At 44.9% G+C, this 24,583-nt stretch overlaps 4 protein-coding genes across 7 annotated transcripts; 2 read left to right on the forward strand and 2 right to left on the reverse strand.

The window, feature by feature from the left end:
- Positions 1 to 324: 324 nt before the first annotated feature.
- On the reverse strand, positions 325 to 4,606 carry eif2s3 (eukaryotic translation initiation factor 2, subunit 3 gamma). Its single transcript, XM_041065706.1, has 12 exons — positions 4,463 to 4,606; positions 3,740 to 3,803; positions 3,485 to 3,612; positions 3,222 to 3,343; positions 2,978 to 3,072; positions 2,721 to 2,879; positions 2,315 to 2,449; positions 2,010 to 2,104; positions 1,738 to 1,882; positions 1,451 to 1,620; positions 1,098 to 1,270; positions 325 to 794 (listed from the first exon to the last, which is right to left on the reverse strand). Exons 1-12 carry the CDS (start codon positions 4,529 to 4,531, stop codon positions 731 to 733), a joined length of 1,419 nt encoding a protein of 472 aa, XP_040921640.1. The 5' UTR covers positions 4,532 to 4,606; the 3' UTR covers positions 325 to 730.
- Positions 4,607 to 5,577: 971 nt separating this feature from the next.
- On the forward strand, positions 5,578 to 22,796 carry klhl15 (kelch-like family member 15). 4 transcript variants are annotated; one of them, XM_041065666.1, is made up of 11 exons: positions 5,803 to 5,821; positions 7,375 to 7,462; positions 7,573 to 7,672; positions 7,980 to 8,088; positions 8,810 to 8,948; positions 9,151 to 9,339; positions 9,445 to 9,669; positions 9,830 to 9,991; positions 10,101 to 10,310; positions 10,529 to 10,719; positions 10,916 to 15,144. In XM_041065666.1, exons 4-11 carry the CDS (start codon positions 8,069 to 8,071, stop codon positions 11,673 to 11,675), a joined length of 1,896 nt encoding a protein of 631 aa, XP_040921600.1. In that variant the 5' UTR covers positions 5,803 to 5,821; positions 7,375 to 7,462; positions 7,573 to 7,672; positions 7,980 to 8,068; the 3' UTR covers positions 11,676 to 15,144. The 4 variants fall into 4 exon arrangements, 3 of the variants coding, with proteins under 3 accessions (XP_040921598.1, XP_040921599.1, XP_040921600.1); XR_005896526.1 differs by lacking the exons at positions 7,573 to 7,672; positions 7,980 to 8,088 and adding an exon at positions 22,785 to 22,796 and having other exon boundaries at positions 5,578 to 5,821; positions 10,916 to 14,905; XM_041065665.1 differs by lacking the exon at positions 7,573 to 7,672 and having other exon boundaries at positions 5,770 to 5,821.
- On the forward strand, positions 15,824 to 20,239 carry apoob (apolipoprotein O, b). Its single transcript, XM_041065763.1, has 9 exons — positions 15,824 to 15,879; positions 16,232 to 16,345; positions 16,966 to 17,088; positions 17,562 to 17,594; positions 17,708 to 17,762; positions 18,064 to 18,159; positions 18,293 to 18,384; positions 19,121 to 19,210; positions 19,312 to 20,239. Exons 1-9 carry the CDS (start codon positions 15,856 to 15,858, stop codon positions 19,354 to 19,356), a joined length of 672 nt encoding a protein of 223 aa, XP_040921697.1. The 5' UTR covers positions 15,824 to 15,855; the 3' UTR covers positions 19,357 to 20,239.
- Positions 21,540 to 24,162, reverse strand: LOC121200449 (diamine acetyltransferase 1-like). Its single transcript, XM_041065775.1, has 6 exons — positions 23,929 to 24,162; positions 23,170 to 23,221; positions 23,004 to 23,084; positions 22,273 to 22,374; positions 22,152 to 22,192; positions 21,540 to 22,051 (listed from the first exon to the last, which is right to left on the reverse strand). Exons 1-6 carry the CDS (start codon positions 23,989 to 23,991, stop codon positions 21,875 to 21,877), a joined length of 516 nt encoding a protein of 171 aa, XP_040921709.1. The 5' UTR covers positions 23,992 to 24,162; the 3' UTR covers positions 21,540 to 21,874.
- Positions 24,163 to 24,583: the final 421 nt, after the last annotated feature.

Here is a 24,583-nt window from a genome sequence, read left to right on the forward strand (position 1 = left end):
TAAACGTTGGCATTAGGATTAACTCCTAACAAAGCGCGTTTCTTTGAAACCATTAAAACTGTTTTTATAGTGTTGAATTCGCATTAAGCTGTTTCTGAAAATGCACATAAATGTCTTTAAATCACCATCAATGAAACATCATCAGTGTGATGGACTTTCATCTATTAAATTTATCCAGCAGTTCCTGCATCAACATCTGCTACATGCCTTTATTTCGAAAATGAATAGAAGCTGAGTGACACTGAAACAGTGAAATGGCACCTGCCAAAACTTTACTTTAAAACATTACTGAAGCAAAACACCACCACCCCAAACACGAGCACATTTCTTCCAAATTGACTTTATTAGATCTGGCTGAAATCTGTGGACAGCACAGGATTCTTCTCTGTACTGAATAAACCTTGTGGCTCACTCAGAATGCAGCTGCAGGTGAACCTTCTCTGGAGGATTGTTATCAGTCTAAAGCGCCTCCTCTCCTCCTCTGTCCTCCTTCGTCTGCAGTGAAAACGGGTAACAGGCGGCAGAAAGGCTGAACTCCACCTGATCTGACGTTCTCATGTGGCTGCAGAAAAAGAAGAGCAGTGCAGAGGGAGGAGGCGTCTTTAAACCACCGACATGTCCTGTTCTGTTCCCTTCCTTCCTCCTTATGGAAAAAAACAACAACAAAAAAAAAGCCAGGAAGAGTGTGATGGTTGTGTTGATGTCTGGCTGACGTCCTGGTTTCCTCTCCTCAGTCATCGTCCACTGTGGGTGTGATGGTCACGCCCCTCCTGATCTGGCCCCAACCAATCAGACTGACAGGAGAAAAGAGGAGACTTACATCAAACACAGTGATGGACGCCAGCGATGGGGAAAAACTCCCACATCTTTCATGTCACCGGTCAAGTTGTATAACTGCAGACACACGTGAGGATCACGAAAGTACTGTACACTGACAACATATCAATATCACCCATTAAACTTTGGTTTAACGGGGATTAAACAGAGCCTCAAACTGTTTCTGCTGGGACTTTGGCACCGACGAACAACAGAACACATGTACAAAGTTTGCCTGTTGAGATAAAACTGTGTGATTGAACAGGCGCCCTGATCCTCACCGCCAGTGTTTCTCCACTCGTCGACTCAGAGCGATCTTCTCTCCGACCTCTGTGCAGACGGGGTTGGTGAGCACGATCTTGGCCAGATCGGCCTTGACGGCACTAACGCGGCCGCCTGTGGACAACGAGCCGATGTTCACCATCAGAACCTCGTTCTTCGACAGCTTCTGGACCTGCAGGGACACAAGCGGATAAAAGGTGCCGTCACCACACTGTTCATCCCGAACAAGGAACCAGGTTAAAATAACCTGTCGACTTCTGAGTTTGTCTGCATTTATGAAAAATCTCCGTCTGACTGAGGGGTTTCCTCACAGTCATCAGAGCTCAGGCGTTTCCCATGATACACAGCTCACCTTGGCAGCCTTCTTGTCTCCCTCTGTGCGGACTCCCAGCAGCCTCCTCAGCAGGAAATAGGAGATCTCCAGCTCAGTGAAGATCTCTGGCAGCGCTCCGACGGCACCCAGTACCTGACCGACCATACGATCCGCACGGCACAGCGTCGGGTCGATCTTAGTGCCCACACCTGAAGGCAAACTCATGTTAACTCACTCAACAAAGTGACTGACTCTGTCATCTATTCACTGTCCTTGATAATCCACAAAACAATGAATTAGGTTGAGCTGTGTGAGCGTGGACCTACCGATAAGGCCTCCAGGTGCAGCGTACTGGAGGTCGTTGTGTTCAGCAAACAGAGACACAATCTTGGAGAAGATGGGTTTGCACATCAGCTTTCCTTCCTGATCTTTGGACACGATACCTGGCCGCACCTCGATCTCCTGACCCACCTGGAGGCAGAGAACCGGACCACAGTTTAGATAAAGCGCCTCTGAAGTGGTAAATGATGACATAAGGCTCTGTTCACACTCATTTTATCACTGGAACTCTTTCCAGCATTTCTCGCGTGATGCTCACCTTGAGCACACCCTTTAGGATACTTCCTCCTGCCACACCTCCTTTCAGGTCATCAACTTCACAGCCAGGTTTGTTCACATCAAAGGATCTGATGACTGAAAAGTGGAGGAATAAAAATGTTAGCAGACATTCACATGGTTTCACTTCAAGCCAATGAAATTTACTTACAGAGTGAAAGAGGACACAGAATAAAACACGATAAAAGACTAAACACTGCAGATACATGAGAAAAGAAGCAGCGTGTGTGTGTGTGTGCGTGTGTGTGTGTGCGTGTGTGTGTGTGTGTGGGGGGGGGGGTCTCTTACCGATGAGTCTGGGCTCGGACGTGAAGTCTCTGATGGGCACTGGGATCTTTTTGACGATGTACTCACAAACCACCTCGATGTTGTACTTCAGCTGGGCTGAGATAGGAATGATGGGAGCTCCCTCTGCCACTGTGCCTGCAGGAGAGATTATTATTATTTAACATCGGCTAAAGTTAATGTGGTCGATGGCTTTTTTTTTTCAGTCTACATAAAGGTTTACTCTGATTACACTGTATCCGAAGCCTCGCGTGAGCTTGAAAGATGGCTGTAAAAACTTTTAGCTTTCTCAGTGTGACACAGCAGTTGGAATATATTTTTATGGAATCAGTGAGTCTTGAGAGATGAGAAGTGTAAGTGCTCTGGATGGATCCCCTCATCTTTGGAGCGTGAGTTAGTTTTGCCTCACCCTGTACGAAGGCGAGGATCTGCTCGTACTGCTCTTTAGCCTGGCTCTCCTTCACCAGGTCGATCTTGTTCTGCAGGATGAGGATGTGCTTCAGCTTCATGATCTCTATAGCTGCCAGGTGCTCTGACGTCTGGGGCTGAGGACACGACTCGTTGCCCGCTGGCAAAGAGCAACAAGAACAAAACTGGGAGTTAATAACACTCCATTTCATTCAAAGTTAGTTTTCATGGATGGTGTTGAACAATTAAGATGCTCACCGATCAGCAGGAGGGCTGCATCCATGACGGCAGCTCCGTTCAACATAGTTGCCATCAAAATGTCGTGACCAGGACAGTCCACAAAAGAAACATGTCTGGGAGAAAGAAAAGGAAAAGTCCCACATCGATGAACAAGGATTGATTTATTTATCGTTTCATAATCAAACTGTTGACAAAGTCACCTGGAGAGTAGATGAGTTTAACAGCTGAAAACCTTGACTCTGCCCTCCCTCTCCAGTCTTACCTGACCAGTTTGAAGTTGCCCTTTGTGCCAGAGATGTCTGTGGGAAACTCATCTGGAGTGCTGCTGCCACACGACCTGTAGCACTCTGGCCTGGGACAGCTGGGGTCATCCAGTTTATAGATCTAAGACATGAGGGGGATTAAAAACAGGAGAGTGAGAGTGTTTTAGAGAAGAAAATCTGGAAATCAACTGCAGCTTTATGTTGTAGTTCCAAGCACATAGAGACAATGAAGCAGAAAGAAAGACCCTGTCTCCTTGCTTACCTTAGCGTTAGCATATCCTAACTTGATGGTGATGTTCCTCTCCAGCTCATTCTTGAACCTGACAGTGTGAACACCAGATATGGCCTTCACTACTGTGGACTTTCCATGGGCCACATGACCAATGGTGCCTATCAAAGGGGGGAGATTAAGAGGGACAATGGTCAGGGGGAGTCAAAACAAAAATACAGCCTCCAGTCAGTAAAACAACGGTGGCATAATTAAAAATATAATTTGGCCAATGACTGATTTCCATACCAATGTTGATGGTGGCCTGTCTGCTGATAATCTCTTGGGACAGAGGTGTCAGGGTGGACACATCCTGGAAGGACAAAGACACACATTAGACTAATCACACACTGAAAAACAACACGGTATTTGACAGACTTTGGGCAGAGCAGCGCTCCATCCCTCCCTCTAACCCTGGAGAGATGAATAGGAACAAAAAAAGGGGGAGGGGGCGCATTCACAGGCATCCAAACACTGACCACAATGACCACCATCAACCAATATCCACTTATATACCGAGTAACTGTATCAACTATTGTTGTAAGACGGATAAAAGTCTGCAAACAGTGGGGTCACTCTGAACAGCACATACATTCCCATCGTCATTTAGAACTCCATTGACATTTTTACAGATTTTATTTCAACTTGGCAAATGGTGCCGTATGCATAAAGCAGATCTCACTGACGTACAACAAAGATGGCGACTGTGAAAGTCGCTGAAAACAAACATTGTACATTAAAACGTTTGTCTTAGATTTAAATGTTAACAAAATTTAGTGTAAACCTAAAGCGGCGTCTTCTGCTCACCGCCCCGCTGGGCCTGCCGTCATGTGCCGGGTGGTGGCGGCGCAACACCGGCGACTGTTAACGTTAAGAACTGGCACCTTTTGTGTAACCGTTTAGGCGACACGACGGGCCGACAGCTACCGACGTAAAATACAAAGCTATAAAATCCGTAAAATGGACACTTACCAGAGAACTGAGGTCTTGTTTGGCCAAGTGAGGCTGACCAAGCGTTGTACCAGACTCGTCCCCCGCCATCTTGAATGAAAAAGAAACGGTAAAGGCGTCTCCGGCGAATGCCTGATCAACGGAAAAAATAAGCCGTTTCTCTGTTCCTGTGGTCAGTTACTGAATCAAATGTAGTTTACTTTTACTTTTTAAATTAGCAGGACATCTCATAAGCTTAGTACAAGACGCGTGGTATACATATATTTTCGGTTTGCAACTCGCGTGGCTTATTCAAGTAGAAGCAACGGGGTCCTTTCACAACGGCTGATGCAATTTATTTCTGCCGTTAAATAATTTTTATTTTATAAGCCCCAAACTGCTGCTGTTTAAATCCTACGAACAAATGCGTATCACTTAAACGGACACAACCGTTGACTGACTTTTCCCTGCTCCCGAGAGTAACGAAATATATTCTTACTCATACGTTAGGTCCGTCGTTGTTTAGTGACGTCATCCATTTAGTTTTTTTGTAGTCCTGTTGTGTGGTTTGTAGTTCCCAAATGTGAATCCCAGTAATCCAAATCCTTGTGTGCTGGACTACCTGTCCCCGTTTCTGTAAATTTAAATTAATGTTAATTTATCTGTGGAAATGCACCGTTTAAATTGTAAATACATTATGAGACAACAGGACAGACTGTAAACATTCCCCACTCATTCTATATAAAAGCAAGACACTCAGACTGAAAGAGACACACAGGAACTAAAACTGATGCAGATTTCTTTTGCATTTCTTTATGGTCATTTTGAGTCTCTGTGTGGTTCTATTCAGTCTCTCAGTTGTTGTTTCTCATCTCTTTATGGTCCCTTTATGTCTCCTTTGAGTTGTTTTATTCCTCTTTGTGGTAGTTTTGTATCTCTTTAAGATCGTTTGAGTCTCTTTGTAGTTGTTTTGCGTCTCTTTGTGGTCGTTTACTTGACTCTCCAACTAGAAATGTTAATAGTCACTTCAGCAGAGCCCCCTGACCCCCTGGACCCCTGGGCCTGTCCCCCGTAGGCTCATTCAGTAAGGAGAGTGAGACATCGCTCTCAATATACAATCTTTGCTGCACCGCACAACGCCCTTCAGTTCCGCCCAGAAGGGAAATGACGCCGGCGCAGAAAATGGCGTCCGCAAAGCCTGTGCACTGCTGTGGTTTGTTACCCGTTTAATTGAGAGCCGAGTGGGGGGTGGTCTCTCCGTCTGGCAGATGGACGATAATAATATGGCAGTGTATCGCTGCCGCCCGCTTTCTTGATCCCGGAATCTAACCCGCAACTTCATGTCCGAAGGAGCCAGAGCTGCCTGGTCGAAGAGGGGTTGTGGGGATTCGCACCGCCGAGGTGAGACGGCTGGATTCAGCAGCTAAGCTAACGCTGCTCCCTGAGTCGATCAGTGTCGGATCCCCCGTAGCTCCTGTCAGCACAGCTGAGAATCGTGACAGTTAGTTTGGTCGGTCAGGTCGCTAGCTTCAGAATGAAATATCTGCCTTTATTATACATTTCTTCCAGCGCGATTAACGTGAGCGAGCAGCCCGTAGAGTCGCCTGCACACTGGGACACCGGAGTTGAGAGTGGACCGTTATGTGTGCCGCTAGCCTTTGTTTTGGGACATTAATCTTAGCACGTAAGGTCTCTGTAGCACACTTCTACCTGCTGTTATAATAAAAACTAACCGGTGTAACCGAGGGCAGGTTTTCTAACCCACTGTTAAACATTTAACATGTCAAAGCAACACGGTTTGTCCGTCTTTGTTTTGTCTTTCGCACTACTCTGCCTGGCTGCCCAAGGTTTGTTCCTTACTATAATGTAATGACACAAAAATACAAAAAAATAAATCAATCTGAGTTTAAAACGAGTCACTTCGCTTTGACCACTGTCCTTTTCTGAGTAATAGGTCCACTAAAAATGAAGTTAGCCGCAGGTTAGCATGTGAGCTGACTGACTCTGTGCACACCGTCAACCTGTTGTTTTTCTTTCTCACCGAGAGGCAAAGTCAGGTCAGTCAGAGGCTGAGAGCTACACCGCGGGAGAACAGTTTTATGTCTCATACACTCTGTCTTCACTGACATGTGAGGTTCAAGTCTTAGCAGCTTGATTAATGCTTAAATGATTGGATGATTAAATGAGTAATAATTAATTATAGTCTTAGCAACTCATGCATCATTGTGGTCAGTTATCAGGGAAGAAGTACCAAACAGCTGCTGGTGACAGATTGATGAATGCAAAGAACTGATTTTCTCTGTTTCATCATGACAACTGAAACTTCTGTGTTATACAGCTGCTGATCAATTTTAATATGTAGAGCTTCAATATTTAGGGAATGAACCGGTCATTCAAGATCAACAGGACATTTATCAGAAAATATTCTGATAGTCGATTAATTGTTAAACTAATTTTTTTCAAGCAAAATGGGAGAAGGATGTGTGGATTTGTGTCATGTGATAGTAAACTGCTGTAAGTTGTGGGTTAGTGGTTTGAAACTGTAACTGGAATTTGTCACTGTTTTCTAACATTTTATCAGTTTAATTGGGAAAACAATCCGCACATTAATCCATTTTAAATTAAGTCAGTTGCAGCCTGCAAGTTTTGGCCTCTTGTTAAATTTACTGGAAAATAGTTGTATTATTTTTTTATTTTGTTGTTTGTTGCATGTGAAAATCATCACCTTCATCCTTACTGAGGAAAAAGGAAAAGAACAATTTCACTTTTTTCTCATTCTTGGATCAATGCAAGTCAGTGTCCTGGCTGTGTGTTCTACAGCTGGTATTTGCAGTTGTACACTGTGCTGTGAAACTGTTTTAAGCTTTTGTTGTTTGCTATGATATAGTTGATATGTTGGGCTCTCTGCTCGTCCTCCACTGTCTTATGGGTCTTTTTCTTGTCTCCTCTGTTAGAACCAGGGAAACATAAACACAGGAAATGCGAGCGGCCCCTTAGCGCTCAGCCATCAAAGCCTGTGATTGTTCGCCCGGGCTCCAAAAGGTAGGATTTTCCACCCTGAGGCACTGCACGTTAGAGCGACTCTCCAGCAAACCTTCACCTTTAACTCATCATCCATCTTACCCCTCATCCACCCCCTCTGTCTCACACAGTTTAAGTCCTCTGTATTTTGGGATGTTGAAGGATAAATGAATGGTTAAAGGTTAGAGCCCTGTACAGTACCTGTTACAGGTTAGCGTCTTATTATATGAGGTAAGAAGTCACTTATAATATAACATTATTTTATATTATGTGTGAATCTTATCACATTATAATAGTAGAATAGAATAGAACTTCCCTGCACTTGTTTTTTTTTGCCATGTTTTGTTTTTGTTTTTTTTTAAATAAAATATGAGAGGTGAACAAATGAATGGCCAAAAGAATGTGGACACGCCTCCATACTTTTGACTGTGATGGAAGATATTTAACACAGAAATCCTCGTGTGGCTTTTTTATTGCACTTTGCCCCACGCAGACGTTCATGCTTTAATGTGGCGGTTGTGTTGGCTTTGTCGTCCAGGTGATTGAAGCTCAGAAAAGGGACTTTGTTAGCATCTACTGGACACAAGGGGCACTGTCCTCTGATTGGCTCGGACAACCCCCTCTGACATGCCCGTGGCCAATCAGAGGTGAGTGTGCTGTGTGTGTGTGTGTGTGTGTTTGTGTGTTTGTGTTTGTTTTCGTTTACATTTTTAAGGAATGACTGAGTTTGTGTGGGTTTGCAGATGATGTGTGTTTGTGTTTCTGTTTTTTCTTGTGTGCAAAAACTAGGTAAAAGTAAAAAGACATTTTGAGTGTGTGTTCATGTTGTTACCTTTTATATATTTGTGATTTGTGCGTGTGTGTGTATGGCTTTGTACTTTCATGCTGAACAGACTGGATCAATGACATGCTGGGTGCTTTTATTTATTAGTTTTTTTTTTTTTAATGGTTTCTTTTCTTTCTCTGTATTTTCCACTAACCTGCCTGTGTTGCAGAGGACCTGGGTATTTCCCCAGTGTGTCAGCAAAGACTCACACGCAGTAGGTTTGGCGGGGAAAGAGTAACGGCTTGTTAGGATGCTGCAGCTGAAGTGCTGAGCTTTTAATGCTGAGCGTCCTATTGAATGCCCTTCCTGTCCCAGACCTACTGTTTTCAGCAGCACTCCCACAAACCTAATCTTTGCCTTGCAGAGACACATCTCTGCATTTGCTGAATTCATGTTTAAGAAGCTGTTAATTCTAGTTGGTCCCTGCTGTAGACGGCTGTAGCCAAGTTCAGTACTTTGACCTTACAGATCTTTTGTAACACCTTACCCTGTCTGCCCCCCCACCCCCCTGTTCTGCCCCTTCCTCTACTTCATGCCTTCAGGTGTGTTATGTCGGGGGCGGATGTGGAGGTGTACCTGTCCCAGGTGCATGATGGGAGTGTGTCGTCCGGCTTCCGGGCGCTGTATGAGGAGCGTCTGCTGCTGGATGTCACGCTGCTGATAGAGGAGCACCACTTCCAGGTACACAAATAAAGCAGAACACCCACACGAATGTATGCAGCTTTAAATGCTTGGTGTTGTGATTCGCTGAGAATATTTTCTACCATCTGGGGAGTTTGTATTTTTAAAATTCTTATTGTAACAAATTCTGTGAGTCCTGGGAGGTATCCATGCAGCAGACAGGAAGACACAGCATTCACTCTGTGTGTCCATGCTCCTGCAGGCCCACAAGGCGCTTCTGGCCACCCAGAGCGACTACTTCCGGGTCATGTTCACAGCAGACATGAGGGAGAGGGACCAGGACAAGATCCACATGAAGGGGCTGACGGCCGCTGGGTTCGGCCACATCCTCAGATTCATGTACTACGGCTCGCTGGAGCTCAGCATGCCCACTGTCCAAGAAATCCTGCAGGTAGTATACAGGAATGGGGGTTCTGCATTGCTTTTGTTGTGCTTCTTCACCATCACGACAGAATCTCAAGTGTCCCTCCCCCGTTTCCTCCTCCTGTCCTGGCAGGCGGCCATGTACGTCCAGCTGACGGAGGTGGTGGAGTTCTGCTGCTCCTTCCTTCTGGCCAAGATCTGCCTGGAGAACTGTGCCGAGGTCATGCGCCTCCTGGAGGACTTCAGCGTGGGCGTGGAGGGCGTCCAGGAGCAGCTCGACAACTTCCTACTCGACAACTTTGTCCCCCTCATGAGCCGACCCGACTTCCTGTCCTACCTCAGCCTCGAGAGACTGCAGGTTGGGTTATTGTTGTGCTTAAGGCAACAAATGATTTACAGCAAAACAGAAGTATACTAACTACAAACACTGTCCACAAGTTTGTCGTGTGTTTTTTTTTCAGCAGTTAACCAGTGATGAAGTTAGCAAATTTAAGCCTTTCTCTCCGTCTCTGAACCAGGCGTACCTGAACAGCGATGCTCTGAGTCGCTTCCCAGAAATCGAGCTGTATGAAGCCGTTCAGGCGTGGCTGCGACACGACCGGCGGCGCTGGAGGCACACGGACACCATCGTGCAGTCAATCCGCTTCTGCCTCATGACGCCTGCCAACATCTTTGAGAAGGTGAGAGCTGATAAAAGCAGCTGCGAGTAATGTTGTGTGTCGCAGACTTGGTTTCTTTTCCTGACAGGAGTCCTGAGCTGTCGGCGTCTCTCCTCTGTCCTCTCCCCAGGTGAAGACGTCAGAGTTTTACCGTTACTCCAGACAGCTGAGGCAGGAGGTGGACCAGGCGCTCAGCTACTTCCACGATGTCAACCAGCAACCTCTGGTGGAAACGCGCTCCAACCACATCCGCTCCGTCCGCCCGCAGACCGCTGTCTTCAGGGGGATGATCGGTCACAGTATGGTCAACAGCAAGATCCTGCTGCTGCAGCGCCCAAAGGTTTGACTTTAAGAATGGCTGACAGTCATTTCTGGATTCAGTAAAGTTTCAGTTTGTTTGTCAGATGTTAGGTAGTTCTGCTGCACATGCAGGTGAGTGTGTGGACGCTGGTGGAGCCACAAAAAGCCTCAGCACAGCCCTGATCAGTGTGTTTATATAATCTGGACTTAGATCAGTGTCTCCCTCGGGGTCGGTAACCTGTGTGCGTTATCTTTCAGGTGTGGTGGGAGCTGGAGGGACCTCAGGTGCCGTTACGGCCGGACTGCCTGGCTATTGTCAACAACTTTGCCTTCCTGTTGGGTGGAGAGGAGCTGGGGCCCGACGGGGAGTTTCACGCCTCCTCCAAAGTCTACCGCTACGACCCTCGACAGAACTCCTGGCTCCGCATGGCTGACATGTCCGTTCCCAGGTCAGAGGAGCCCGAAGCCCTGGTTGTTTGTCGTACTGCTTTCTTTGAGCAGTGCAGTGTTGTTTTGTTGTCTTTTTTTTCTTTTGCTGTCATGTTATGTTAAGTGATTTTGCAGATGCTCGCGGACTCACAGCCAACATTCGTTTAATGAATCATTCATTTGTCGATACATATTCACATTGCTTGTTGTTTGCAGGTCAGAGTTTGCAGTCGGCGTCATCGGCAAGTTTATTTATGCCGTGGCGGGCCGCACGCGAGACGAGACCTTCTACTCCACGGAGAGATACGACATCACAGAGGACCGCTGGGAGTTTGTGGACCCGTACCCTGTGAACAAGTACGGTCACGAGGGAACAGTCCTCAGTGGTAAACTGTACATCACTGGTGGTATCACCTCCTCCTCCACCTCCAAACAGGTGTGTGTGTTCGATCCAGGGCGGGAAGCGGGAGGTGGGGGAGGAGGGGGGAGCTCGGGGGGCTCGGACGCACACAGGACACGCGCCGGCCGAGGCCCGCTGCTGCCTGGCACTCACGCCAGCTGCTGGGAGAACAAGTCCAAAATGAACTACGCCCGTTGCTTCCACAAGATGATCTCTCACAATGGGAAGCTGTACGTGTTCGGAGGGGTGTGCGTGATCCTGCGGGCTTCCTTCGAGTCGCAGGGCTGCCCGTCCACCGAGGTGTACGACCCAGAGACTGACGAGTGGACCATCCTCGCCTCCATGCCCATCGGGCGCAGCGGCCACGGGGTGGCAGTGTTGGACAGGCAGATCATGGTGCTGGGCGGCCTGTGTTACAACGGCCACTACAGTGACTCCATCCTCACCTTCGACCCTGACGAAAACAAGTGGAAGGAGGATGAGTATCCCAGGATGCCTTGCAAACTGGACGGTCTGCAGGTGTGCAGCCTGCATTTCCCAGAGTATGTGCTAGAGCACGTGAGACGCTGCAGCTGAGGTCTGCTCCACAGCGGGCCTCCTTTTATAGAAATGGGAATGCACTGTTCAAAGACTGAAGCCTCCCGCTGGGAGATCAGGTGTTTACAGGTGGGAGACTCTACTGATGCGCAGGCTTTTAAACTAGAGACCAGCACTTACCTGAGGTGAGGTAAGGAAAAGATGGCCGGGGCCATAGATTTGCTTTTCTTAACGAAGGCGAACGTGTGGCGCGGTGAGACGCCACGCTAACAGTCAGCTCGAACATTTTCAGAATTAGCTTTCTCAGAAAACTAAGGAAAAATAATGGTGGAGAGAAAAAAAGGTTTCATTCTGCTGGTTTACGTTTGGACTTTGGTCAGTTTCCTATTCTACTGCTCACCTACTGTATTTAGGCTGTCCAGTCAGACTCACTGCAGAAACGCACTGGAAGCACCAGGTTCATTCATTTCACCACAGGAACCTGTGATTATTTCATTTCAGCAGCCAAACAAACCCGTGTCAGAGAAGCTTTCTCTGCTTCCTGAGAGTTCATATATTTAAATCCTGTATCTTTAATCCAGTTCTTCTTGTTGAGAAATAGTTTAGTAAAAGCCAAAATGTGACTGCGGCTAATTTCAAACAATCACAGAATGCCCTGTAAGATGCATACAGCGAGGTATATACACAAACTATAACACTATATTCTGTAGTGTAGTTAGTTTTATAGCCTGTCTCCAAATATATGAAGCAGACAGACAAAGGACGCCGTTAAACAGATGTTGTCACCGATGCTGCTGATGCTTCAGTCTGATATCAGCTGTGATCTGTCACATCACAAACGGACAAATTCAGGTTTGGCTTCCAGTGCGTTCCAGCTTTTTAGTCCCAGTTCTGCTCTTTACTCCCAGATATCCACTATACTGTGCTCATGTTCATATAAACATCACCGTGTCTCTCTGTGGCCCCTCTCCTTCCTCTGTCCCATAGTTTGAGAATATGTGTGTGTGTGCTACACAGCACACGACGGCTCGTTCCTCACTCGGTGGCGATGCTGTATGAGAAGGGTCTTTGTCTCAGAGCAGTCCTGTTCCTGTCTCATCACTGGCAGTGCTTTACCTACTCTCACCTACATTCCCTGCACTTTATAGGTTGTCACTGGGTGTAAATGCACAGTTTACCAGCTAACCTTCCAAGCAGCGGTGGTATTACACCATGCTGCCGTGTGGGAGACGTTTAGCAGTGTCTGAAATTAATTTTCCGGCTGACCTGTCGAGGTGAAATAAACGTGTGCCCTCCATAAAATATGCAGCTAGTTGAAATATTTAAGAAGCATCAAGCCTCATGGAAGAACAAGTCTTAAACCTCTTTTTTCCTCTGATCTGCTCGTACGAAGGCTCCGATCGTACGAAGGCTCCCATCGTACGAAGGCTCCGATCGTACGAAGGCTCCCATCGTACGAAGGCTCCCATCGTACGAAGGCTCCCATCGTACGTGCACACCTTTCAGATTTGCCAAATTGTGTTAACTGGACTAAACTTGTCATGGATCAGCTTGATGGTGCACGGTGCCTGTTGTTAATTTACCTTCGGCACATTTCACTTGTGTCATGTACCAAATCAAGTGTGTGTTTTTTTTTAGTTTAAGCTTCTTAAACAACCTGTGGAGCTCAGTATCATGAAGGCTGCTGTTTCAGCTGTGAAAGCCTGAAAAAACAAACTACCAGCCAGTGTTTTCAGATGATCTCTGTCCACCAAAGCTGAATTTCACCAGCGTTTGACAGTTGGCTGTGTTAATTTCAGACACTGAAACATCACCTGGAGCGCTTCAGCCATATCAGAGGAGTTGTTCAGCAGATGCAAACTTTCAGTTGTCATAGCTTTCACATCCAAGCAGTGCAGCGCCTCGATCCTGCGGCCTAGCAGACCCTGCTCGACGAGCAGCTCCATGTTTCGGACCTTGTCCTTTCTGGATTTTTTTTTTTTTATTCATTGAGCCAACTGTGAAAAGGGCTAGAGCACATACTGATGCAGTTCTGTCTGTCAGCCATGTATTTAAGTTATTTATTTTCTGAGTTATTGCTTTTCACTGAGCTATGCAGTAACAGTAGTAGGATTATTTATTATGACGAGAATTTCATTGTGAATCGTGTTGTTTTCAAATTGTACCTTGTCTCCTTTCCTTGTTTCATCCTCAGCCGTCTGTCCTTTTCCACCTCAGCAGCACTGCATGTGGCCAATGAACGGACGAACAGTCTTTCCTCCAGTGTGAACTGACCCGTGAAGAAGGGTTAATAAAATCAGCAGGTCTGTAGGTGGAAATATCTGAAAATCTAGTTGGATTTTAGCACATGAACAGGGACATGTTAAAGGAGGATACAGGTGTCATTTGGAGTTAGGATCCGTTAATTACCTTTTTGTATGCAAACGATCATTTATCAGATGTTAAATTTACAGGTTTTCCATCATTTCTAAAACACACACTTGCCGGTAGGTGGCATGTTTTTGAGAGATCGGGTTTGAATTTCATCTTAGTATGAAAAAACTTTGGTATTATCCTTTTAATTCACGATTCTTTGTGTAAACAATGTCCCTGTTGTCCACACAGACCTCTCACGTCCTGAGCCACAGCTTTACAGTGTTGACTCTTCAGCGCCTGGTGTCACTGGTAGACATCTTAGATTGTGTTCCCACGTGAACGCCTCCTCAGCAGTGGGAAGTTGTGTGTTTCACTGTGGGCGTCTTAACCCAACACTGTTTTCTAATTTGAGAAAACTTTTAAAGGCAAAAAATGTTTTCAAGAAACGCAATTATTGTACCAGGGCTGCAACTAATGATTATGTTCTTAATAGATTAATTCCTTAGTCCATAAAAAAATCCATCATAATTTCCTAGAACCCAAGGCGACGTCTTCAGACCCAAACATCTGTCATTTACTGTCAGAGGGAAACAGCACATCCTCACATTTAAGAAGCTGGAGCCAGGAAATGTCTGAAACAAGTATTACCTAACAAATATTAGGTTATTAAAATAGCTGGCTAATTTTCTTTCAAGTGATTAATCAACTAATCGTTGCAGCCTGAGCTCATCAGAACCTGGCGAACAGAAGCTAAATGAACGTGGCTGGGAAACGAGCCTCTTTAACTCCACATCCCTTTTGCGTTTGTTGTGTGTCACCGTGCTCTGCAGCTGATTCCATGAACATCACATCTGCCACTCTGCAGTCCTCTCGCTGCTCCTCCTCCTCTCATGTCGCTGTCAAAGAAGAGACGTGTTACCGATAAAGTACTGCTGTCCTGAGTTGAGGCACATTCAGTCATAGCGCAGCATCCTTTAGTCCACCAGTCTTCAGTCTGTCAGTAGGAAAACAGAATAGAGGATTAAAAAAAACATACCTTGCTACAACGACTGTATCTGAAAAAGAAAGTAAAATCAGATTAACATATCTTATAATCTGAGTAGAAACTCTTTGGAAACGATTTGTAACTTCTTTCCAGAAATAAATGTTCATATTGGTCAACTTTCAGTCGATTTTCGGAGTGCTTTTTATAACCGTCCGTGTCTGTCTTCACGTTTTTTTGTGACCCAATTCTTTTCTCTACTATTTATCAAAAGATTTTTTTTTTTAGTGACTAATCAAATGACCGATTGAAAATTTTGTCAAACTATTTTTCAGCTGTGATTCTTCCTCTCCAGGTAAATTTAATCTCACAGTTTCTATCACATTTCAGAGGATAAGTGTGAACATACGCAACATTCATTTTGCAATAATGAATTAATAATTTCTCATAACCCATTAAAAAACATCTAAACAGTTAATTACACAGGCATCAGCCACAAGGCCTGTTTAGTAACTTCTGGAGCTTTTGATCATGATCTTCATCAGCAGATGAGTTTTCCCAGGTGTTGTGGAATAACAGATGTTTACTGTGAGCACTTTGAGGATTTCTCCTCCACGTTGGCTTAAAAGCTGAAGATCAGATTCTGGTGTTTATCCTTTATAGAACATAATGATGCTGTGAGTAAAGTTATTAAATAATTTTTACAACAGTATGAAATGTCTTTATTGAAACCCCAAAGATTTAGAGATCCAGCCCTTTTATTTATTAATAGATTTGTTTTTTGTTGTTCATGTTTCTAATTGACATTTCAAAACTTTATTGCTCTTGTACTTGTTGACAATACACTACGCATGCGCCGCAGAAACGCCTAAAGTGTCCTGGATGAAAATGTCATATGTGAAACTGGTAACTGCTCATTTAAATTCTCCGTTTTCTCCTCTAACTCACTGACTGCCATTTAGTAAAACACATGCTTATAGTGCGGGACAGTGAAATATGACAAGGAACAGAGAATCAAACGCTGCTAAAGTAGCCAACAGCTATGGTTTTAGCATGTTGCTAGCTGCTGTCGCTAACAAGCTGGTGAAACAAGCTTCTCCTTCTTTGAGTTAAACGTGTTTTGTTGTGTATCTGTAGCGGTGAACTCCAGTGTCTGAATCAAACATTTTAACGGACACCGCTGACTCTTTTCGCGCTGTGCTTGTGATTCTCTCCATCGTCATTAACCGGCGTGTGCCTTCTCCCGCTCCGCCGCCAGGTGTCGCTGTGCGCCGCAGCTCCGGGGCTGACGGGCCTGCTGAGCGGCTCCGTGCTGGCTGCGGCCGCTGAGGGGAAGAAGAGGAGCTCGCAGCCGGTCCTAAGCATTGATGAGGTGGGTTAATATTTAACTGTGCTCTGGCTCTGTTTGAGTCTGAGTCTGTTTGGGACTTTATTTTTAATTCATAGTTCATCTTCATCATCATCTTGCGATGATGTTGCTATGAAAGACTGTGAAACCTGTTTATTCCCAAACACACACACACACACACTCACACACACACACACACACACACTCACACACACACCTGCAGTCCAGTGCTGATTCATTTCAGATGTCCCTGTTCGTCAGACACAGCCTGTCCTGCAGCCCTGCGCGTGACCTTCAGGCTTTTCAAATTAAAATTGTTGAGTGTTTACATGTGGAGACACGTGACAAGCAAGCTGAAAGCCAAAATTGGATTTTTGCATAGAAACAAATCTTTTGTGTCAGTCAGAGGTCCATTACAGAAACTACATGTTTTTCTGGTCTTTATCATGCTGTTGGGATTCATTGTGATATTGTGTACATGCAGCCTCCCCCTCCAGCTTAAAGCCGTGTTTCACAGTGCGCTTTATTACTTTATCACTGCTGATAAGTTCCTCACCCACCGCTGCATCTTGTATGAAGAGTTGGGATGTTGTTGTGTTACTCATCTCATCTGTAAGGCTCATCTTTGTCGTCGTTTGTCTCAGCTGCCGTCTTTATACACGAGACCTGAAGCAGAGCCTCAGTGCGTGGAGCCAGAGGCCGGGCCTTTGGAGCAGAGCGTGGCATCGCTGAGGAAGTGGGCACAGCCGTACACGAACCAGTGTCAGGTATGTCAGCGTCTGTTGTGCTGTACCACCTCCCTCCCGGACAGTATGTGTCAGCACAGAGCTCGAATTGTTGCGTTACATTTTCAGAATTTGTGCGATGCAGGAAAGTCTTTCTGTTGTCAGGGAGTAAAGGTCTTTATTGCACTTTTCAGTTCCAGTTTATATTTTAAAAAGCTCAAGTTTTTACATGGAGTTTGGTGTAATGTTTTAATGCAAGCAGAGGAGACGTGAGCTCTGTTGTATCACATCTGTCTGGGTTGTCTCTCTGTTCCGTTCCTTTTTGAACCTGCAGGATTTAACACTCACAGGAAAGCTGATTGTTTTTATTACTGAACTCTGCCCAAGTATTTTTCCATGTGTGCTCAGGAGGTCAGGTGCTGAGGGTCCCAGATTGGCTATAACTTTCCAGCATGCAGTGTTATTTTGTTTTCTAATAATAAATTAACTTGTACTTTTTTTTTTTTTTTTTGCAGCAAACCAGCCAAGCTGCAATGGAGAAAGTTGAGGTGGGTGACTTTGCCACCGAGGTCACAGATAGTGGTGAAGCTGTACTGAACTGCTTTGAGTTGTTTCTAATATTCTTCCTTCCTCGTGTCTGTCTCCGTCTCTGCCTGTGCAGCAAGTTTACAAGACCGTGGAACCCACCATCAGCACGTCAGTGACAACAGTCAGAGGTGAGAAAACACATTAGTGGCTTCAGTCAGTGCAACCAGTGCAGTGTGGGATGTACGGTGTAATGTCCCTGTTTTAATGGATCTGGGTGGTTGTATTGTAGATGCAGGATAATGTTGATCGTGCCTTTGTGCAGTAAACCTTGTCTTCTGAAATCTTGGCTGCTGCTTCCATCCTACAATAAATTTTATTCACGTCCAATAAAATGTCCATAAATTTCCACTGCTCTTATCAGTTATTTCATAACCTGTCGGCCGTCTTCACGAAGTCCTTCTCCTTCCTCGGCTTCGTTTCATCTTTCAGACGTGTACCAGTTCCTCAGTGACCCTCCTCCTGACCTGTACCCCAGTGTGGCGGTGGTGGGTTTCTCCGGCTTCCTGGGGCTTTATTTGGCCAAAGGTAACCACGCAAACACCCACTGACCTGCATTCGCCTGCAGAGAATACAGTAGTCGGGTCAGAGGTGGCAGACGGGCTGATAACGAGTGAGGAGACGAATGAAAGGTCACATCAGTTCTTCTCCTCTGTTTCAGGCTCCAGGATAAAGCGCCTGGTGTTTCCAGTTGGACTCATGGCTCTGAGCGCGTCCATGTTTTACCCTCAGCAGGCTGCGTCCTTGTTAAAGGTTTGGGTTTTTGAGTGGGACTCTTTATTTAATCCAGCACAGGACACCGCTGTGTATGTGTGTGTAAACAGTAACATACATACATACTCTACTTTCTGAGTTATTTTAGTTTTCGGTATAAACACAGCTGAACCAGAGAGTTCATTTTAGGAGAGTTTTTTTTTTAACAGGAAACCACTGAGGGAAATCACACCCTCGCCCTATAAACTGTACCACTCCACCTCTGACGGATATCACGTAGATTAAAACTTTCCAGGCAGGTCTCATGCCACAGTGTTGTATCAGTGCGTGTGTTTGATCTCCGACTCGTTTCCTTTTAGGAAAGGGTTGTGCTGTCCTGCAGGAAGTCCTGGCTGTGAATTCTATTTCTAATTTTCACTGATGTCTGGGTCATTCAGGCCTGAGACAGAACCGCAGAGACGCGCCTGCAGGGAGGGGACAGATGAGCAGGGCAGGGTGCGGCTGTGGAAACACGTGCTGAGCTGATAAAACCAGATGTTGAACCTCTTTTTCACACGTCAGGAGATATTTGTGAAATTTTAGAGATGTGTAATAAAATATGTGACATTAAAGATGTAAAAGAAAGAAAGAGAGATAGCACTAACTTTACACTGATGACCCCGACAGATGTGTCAGAGGCTTAAATAAAAATAGTAGTATATGTATATGATTAGTCGGCGTCAGCGTGTTCTGGACGTTTGTGCTTGATTAATGACGTTTGTTGTGTTTCCACCAGGTGAGTCGGGACTCGGCGTATACCTGGGCTCAGCAGGGCCGCGAAACCGTGGAGACTCTGTGGAAAGATCCGCCGTTTGGTAAAAAGAAGGTGAGTCTTTGAGGGTTTATACCAGACTGTGTGTGTGGGTGGGGGGGGGGGGGGGTGTTAGTGGTTTATTGTAATGGATTTTCTTTTTTTTTTGTGGGAAGACTGAGAAGAAAGAGCAAACACAGAGCAGCAACTCAACCAGCTGAGACGGCAGGAAGACACACACCTGTCCACCCTGAGACACTGAGTTGCATCAGTCCACATTCCACTAACCCAGATTGAATCTTTGAATGTGCTTCTTGGAACGGTCTTCAGTCTTCCTCCTCCTCCTCCCTCTCCTCCTCCTCCTCCTCCTCCTCCTCCTCTCTCTCCTCCTCTGTAATCATTCCCAGTTACTCCTTCGATGACCTCAGCGCTTCCATTTTCCGTGTAGTTCAACACGTCACAGGGTCGAGTTTTCACTGTGTCACCTCTGTAACGGTTCCTATCACCACTGCTGAGGATGTTTCTGTCTCAAAAATTCAAAGAAACTCAGTGGAGAGTTTTCTTCTCTTACAGCTTATCGTATTAAAGTAACAGATTTAGAGGATTTTGCAGGATTTTTGAAAACCACGTGTCACAACATCAGCTAAGAAAAGCCGGTGAAGACAAGCAGCCTGTTTTCAGCTTTGTGACGATGCTTTTTCCACATTGTTTGTTTTTTAAATGCGTTTATTTAGAAAAAGTAGATGAATTTTCTTGTTGTTCCGTTTGTCTGTCCCACAGAGGAGAGAGTTTGTCTGTAGCTTCAGATTTTCATGCTCTGTGGGTGGAGCTGCAGCTGTGGAAAAGTGCCGCACTTCTGACTTCACACACTCATGGTTCAGTATTTATTTCCCCTGATGATGTACTTTATAATAACGGATGCATTCCATCATTATTAATGAACTGGATGATACTGTGTTTATTGTGCATGTGAAGTAATGCACTGTATAAACTGAGGTTTTATCTTTAATGCTGTGAGTAAACATGGCGTCTGACTTTCATCATTAATTCTTTAACCTTAATTAAAGATGTTAATGAATTAGAAAACTCAATGAAAAAAATCACAAAAACACTAAATTTGTCTGTTTTCCCTTTTGTGTTGTGTCCAGTGTTGTTGTCAGTTTATTAGGAACCCCATTTAAAACAGATGCAGTGTAGTGCAGTGAGACTCCTGCGATAAATCCTCCTTTTGTTCAGCTTTTTTTTTTTGACCCATTTTTCACGTGCGAACGTCGACTGCTGGTCGATGTGCATCTGCAGCGTGTAATTTAATGAAATGGGTTTTAAATGACACAGAGCAGCACACACTGTGTAATTTTGCACGACCGCATGGTTTAAATTTGGGCTGGCCTGGTAGTAAAGCAGCACTTCTGCTATCCTCCCTGATCAGGGAACAGAAACCAGCAGTGACAGAACAGGAAGCAGTTTAAAGAGAAGCTAGTTTCTCGTCTCCTTCATCTGTGTCACATCAAGTGTCTCTGATTTGAACTTTGGAACAATTAAAATATCCAGATTTCTCAGGCTGTTGAAAAGCCTGTGATGGAGCCGTGTGTCGCTGAAACTCTGGATCTGAGTTGGAGGCATGTTTGTGTTTTTGTTTATAATTTGATTAAAACTTTCACTAAACTAGAAATAGAAGTTTTGAGGTTCAAGGATAAATGGAACCGCAAAAACTCTTCACTCTAAAATACCGTAGTTTTTAATGGTATAAATTCTACATTAGAGGAAATGTGTAATGTGAGAATATTAATTACTGATCAAACCATCAAAATCCACACTGAGATACACTCAGATCCACAGAGGTGTTTTCATAACCCCACCTGGTGAATGTTTAACCGGACATGGAGTTTAATAACATAAACAAGACCCACAGGTGAGATCAAAGGTGAGAGATGTATGTCTGAGGTCAGCCAATGAGAGCTGTGCTCTCTACGTCAAACTCTGTGATCAGAGAAAAAGCTGAACGGCTGATTTGAGGTGAAACCCTGAGTGGTGGTGGGTTAATTATCATTATGTAACTCACATTAACTTGTTTATGGCACAGTTTTCTTCTGGAACAGTCTTTGGTCGTGATAACAGGAAACACACCTCAGTTCCATCTTCTATAAAGTCGTTCTGAGGTCAGGTCATTAAAGTAAGACACGCTGAGTTCATTATGTTGACTGTGAATATATTTTCAAATCGAGGACACAAAAACTTTTTACTGGAAGAACTTTGGAGAAACTTGGGGAAACCAAATCCAGAGCTTCTGGATACTAACATCTTCAGCTCTGTGATCACAGGAAGCTGCGGACCTGGACGTGTGTGTCCTCAGCGTGTGCTGCTGCTGTCTGAGGTTTGATGGACAGAAGCATGAGGCCACAGATGCTGATCAGCTGCTGTTTTATTGCAAACATCAGTGACAGTAACTCTTCGTGCACGTGAAACGCAGCAGCACTAACAAATATCAAGCTCAAAGAAAGGTTAGAATAAACACACGTGACTCAGAGTAACTCATGAGAAACTGACTAAAGTGATTAAGCAACAGACAAAAGGCTTCGTGAGACTGAACTACAAACACAATCATATTACTGTGATACAGATTTCCCCTTTTTAAAAGCTGAACTTCTGTGAATCGACCCTCGTCCGAACGGAGGGAAAAGCCGAGGAGTCGGACACAGACGCTTCCTCCTCTCTCTCCTCTGCCCTGCTGGACCTCTGTCATTCCTCAGCTGGAGTGGCCATCTTGACGAGGCTGTCCTTGTCGAACCTGAACAGCCTCCAGCCCTCCTCCTGAGAGAGGTCCTCAGCACCGCGGCGCTTGTAGAACTGGACGGACGGCTCGTTGTTCTCCGCCACCACAAACATCATGCCCGTGCAGCGCGTCTTCATCGCCAGCTGGAAGAAGGATGATAGAGGTACAGGTGTTTAGCATCGCACCTGCATAAAGCTGGTGGACTCAGGCGATACAGAGGCCGAGATATCGTAACACACTCACATCACTGAGGTGCCGCAGGATCTCCGAACCAATGCCCAGGCCTAGAAAAACGGAAAGGAGAGCTTTTAATAAACAAGCTGTTAAGATGCAGTTAAATTTAGACCGGAACAGATGTTCTTACCTCTGTACTCATCCATCACATAGAACTCCTCCAGGTAGAGCTGTTTGCCAACCCAGGGGTCATAAGTGAAGTAGTACATGGCAAAACCCACCACCTTCGGATCTGAAACACACAGGAAATGATGCCCATTTCATGTATATGGCCTCTGGTTTCTGATGTTCATATTTAGCTTTTGAATTTCTTATTTTCTGCGTTTCATTTTAAACAGTTCTTTGTCCCTTTCCTGCCTCTTTAATTTAGTAAATGACAGCAGGCCTGTGCCACAGAGAACCTGAATGTTAAAGCAGGTGAAGCGACTTTCAGCAAATTCAGAGTTAAATTACATTCTCTGATGCAGTTTGAAGCCAAGTGTCGTGTTACTGTAGTGACAGTGTGATATACAAACTTTAGAAGTGTGTCTGAGCTCGTTTTCATACAGAGACAACACCTGCGTCTTCAATATGCAGCGACAGGCTTCAGCTGTGATGATATCTATAGTTACTTTACAATAACAGGAAGCTCACAGTGTACAGCCTGTAGGGAAACGTGGTGGTCTGAGCAGATGGTGGATGCTACGCCATTCTGCGATCAGGTTTAAAAATGTCATGCTGGGAGATTTAATTATTATATAAACTGGGAAAGCTGATGAACCTGTTTGTGATTTGAACAGTTAGTGGTGAAGGAAGCAGAGATTAAGGCTGAGAAGCAGGGTGTGTTTATGTGTGTGTGTGTGTGTGTGGAGTGTTACATACCATCACTGCCCTTCTCTTCTTGGATTTCAGCGATGATGCAGTGGTAGAACGGGGTGTCACCGAATCCATCCTCAAGGAGTTCTGCCAGGAAACAAAATGTAAGCATAAGAGGAAGAGAACTGATAATTAGTGAGAACAAAGAGATGGCGGTGACTGAAATGCTCACCTTTTTCAGTGAGTGTCACCTGGTGCTCCATCTCTTCGTATTTTGCAAGTTCCTGCAAAAGGAAACAACAAAGAATATTTACATTTAGTCCTGAAATAACAAGTCAATCGATTTTTTATATCAATACCCGACACTTTGGTACTCCTTATTTTAGGGAACTGAATTCAAGGCTTTTAAAGAAGTTTTTCACCTTCTGCAGAAACCCTGTTCTGGATCTGGGAACTTCTGATGGCCATTTTTTTCTCTCTCGCATTTTTCAAACTAGAAAACTAAGGAATTAATCATGAAAACGCTCACCAGGTACCAATGTTGCAAAGTTATTTATGCCAGGTCAATACTTACACAACTTTAATAACCTTTCATCAGGGTACCTGATAAATAACCTTTTATCGAGATTATGTCTCAGAAAGACATAATCTCGACGACAGACTGACCATATTTGGAAAACTGGCAGGCAATGCGGATGTGAGTCGCCTGGGTGTAAACAGGCCGTCGACACTGATCTCACACTCGGACATCCTCCGGACATTTTCCACCTGCCAGTTCGTCACCATTACTCGATGTAATTGGTCTTTTAAGGCCTTGTCTGACTTTCACTATCAATGTAACCGGAACTAGTCGAGGCTAACTAACGGTTAGCTTAGGTAGCTGAACTCGGCTCCATCCGGGCAGACCGTTATGTTGAAATCATACCCAGAAATATCACATTCACTTTATCTTTGACCACTTTTCTGGTTTGTGGCGGTCCCATAGGCCTACCTTCACCAGTCGTAATATATCAGACACATCCCTTGGTTCAGCTTTTCGTAATTTATACTCCATTTTCTTCTTTTACTCTTTTTTCCTTTCGTTAGAAGTCCTCGGTATGTGAAGTGAAAGATTAGATGCTTCTTCATTCGCTTCAGAGTGGCTTTTCCCCGACAGTCAGCCTCTGGTCCGGACGCGTTTGTCGAGACAAGAACATTCAGCAAGAGTCACCCTCGGCTGGGTCGCTGCCGTTGAACTAATCCCCTCCTTTGTTTACGTAGAGGTATTTATACCCGGCTCGCGCTGGACTACGGTTGGTGGGTTCACAGGAGTCTCAGATTTCTGACGAATCAGCGACACCTTCCCGTCGTTTTTTAACCAATCAGGCGCAGAGGGATGTAGACGTGAGGTGTCTGTTTTGATTCTGTCATAAGATTTTTGTTTTTGATGGCGAATGCAGAAAGTTGTGCAAGTAGTTTCTACTTTACAGTGAAATTAGAAATTTCACACTGTAAAATGAATCAATTTAATGTAAATGTTTCGCAGATTTACTGCAGTGACAGAGAAAGTATTCAGAAGTAAAAGTACCAGTACCACACTATAAAAATACTCAGTTCAAACTAAGAGTTCAAACAACACACTAAAACATTATGTTATTAAATTATTA

Source organism: Toxotes jaculatrix, chromosome 20 (assembly GCF_017976425.1).
Source record: "Toxotes jaculatrix isolate fToxJac2 chromosome 20, fToxJac2.pri, whole genome shotgun sequence".
Classification (NCBI taxonomy): domain Eukaryota; kingdom Metazoa; phylum Chordata; class Actinopteri; family Toxotidae; genus Toxotes; species Toxotes jaculatrix.

Bases quoted from the DNA above. Each gene is read 5' to 3' on its own strand.
- eif2s3 (XM_041065706.1), bottom strand. From the start codon at position 4,531: ATGGCGGGGGACGAGTCTGGTACAACGCTTGGTCAGCCTCACTTGGCC. The intron at 1,883-2,009 runs GTGAGCATCACG...CTCTGCCTCCAG, and splicing joins TCCTAAAGGGTGTGCTCAAG to GTGGGTCAGGAGATCGAGGT. The intron at 1,271-1,450 runs GTGAGCTGTGTA...GTGTCCCTGCAG, and splicing joins GAGACAAGAAGGCTGCCAAG to GTCCAGAAGCTGTCGAAGAA.
- klhl15 (XM_041065664.1), top strand. From the start codon at position 5,761: ATGTCCGAAGGAGCCAGAGCTGCCTGGTCGAAGAGGGGTTGTGGGGAT. The intron at 9,340-9,444 runs GTAGTATACAGG...CTGTCCTGGCAG, and splicing joins CTGTCCAAGAAATCCTGCAG to GCGGCCATGTACGTCCAGCT. The intron at 9,670-9,829 runs GTTGGGTTATTG...TCTCTGAACCAG, and splicing joins TCAGCCTCGAGAGACTGCAG to GCGTACCTGAACAGCGATGC.
- apoob (XM_041065763.1), top strand. From the start codon at position 15,856: ATGAAAATGTCATATGTGAAACTG. The intron at 15,880-16,231 runs GTAACTGCTCAT...CTCCGCCGCCAG, and splicing joins AAATGTCATATGTGAAACTG to GTGTCGCTGTGCGCCGCAGC. The intron at 18,160-18,292 runs GTAACCACGCAA...CCTCTGTTTCAG, and splicing joins GGGGCTTTATTTGGCCAAAG to GCTCCAGGATAAAGCGCCTG.
- LOC121200449 (XM_041065775.1), bottom strand. From the start codon at position 23,991: ATGGAGTATAAATTACGAAAAGCTGAACCAAGGGATGTGTCTGATATA. The intron at 23,222-23,928 runs GTAGGCCTATGG...TTCCTTTTGCAG, and splicing joins ATATATTACGACTGGTGAAG to GAACTTGCAAAATACGAAGA. The intron at 22,052-22,151 runs GTGAGTGTGTTA...TCCTTCTTCCAG, and splicing joins TCCTGCGGCACCTCAGTGAT to CTGGCGATGAAGACGCGCTG.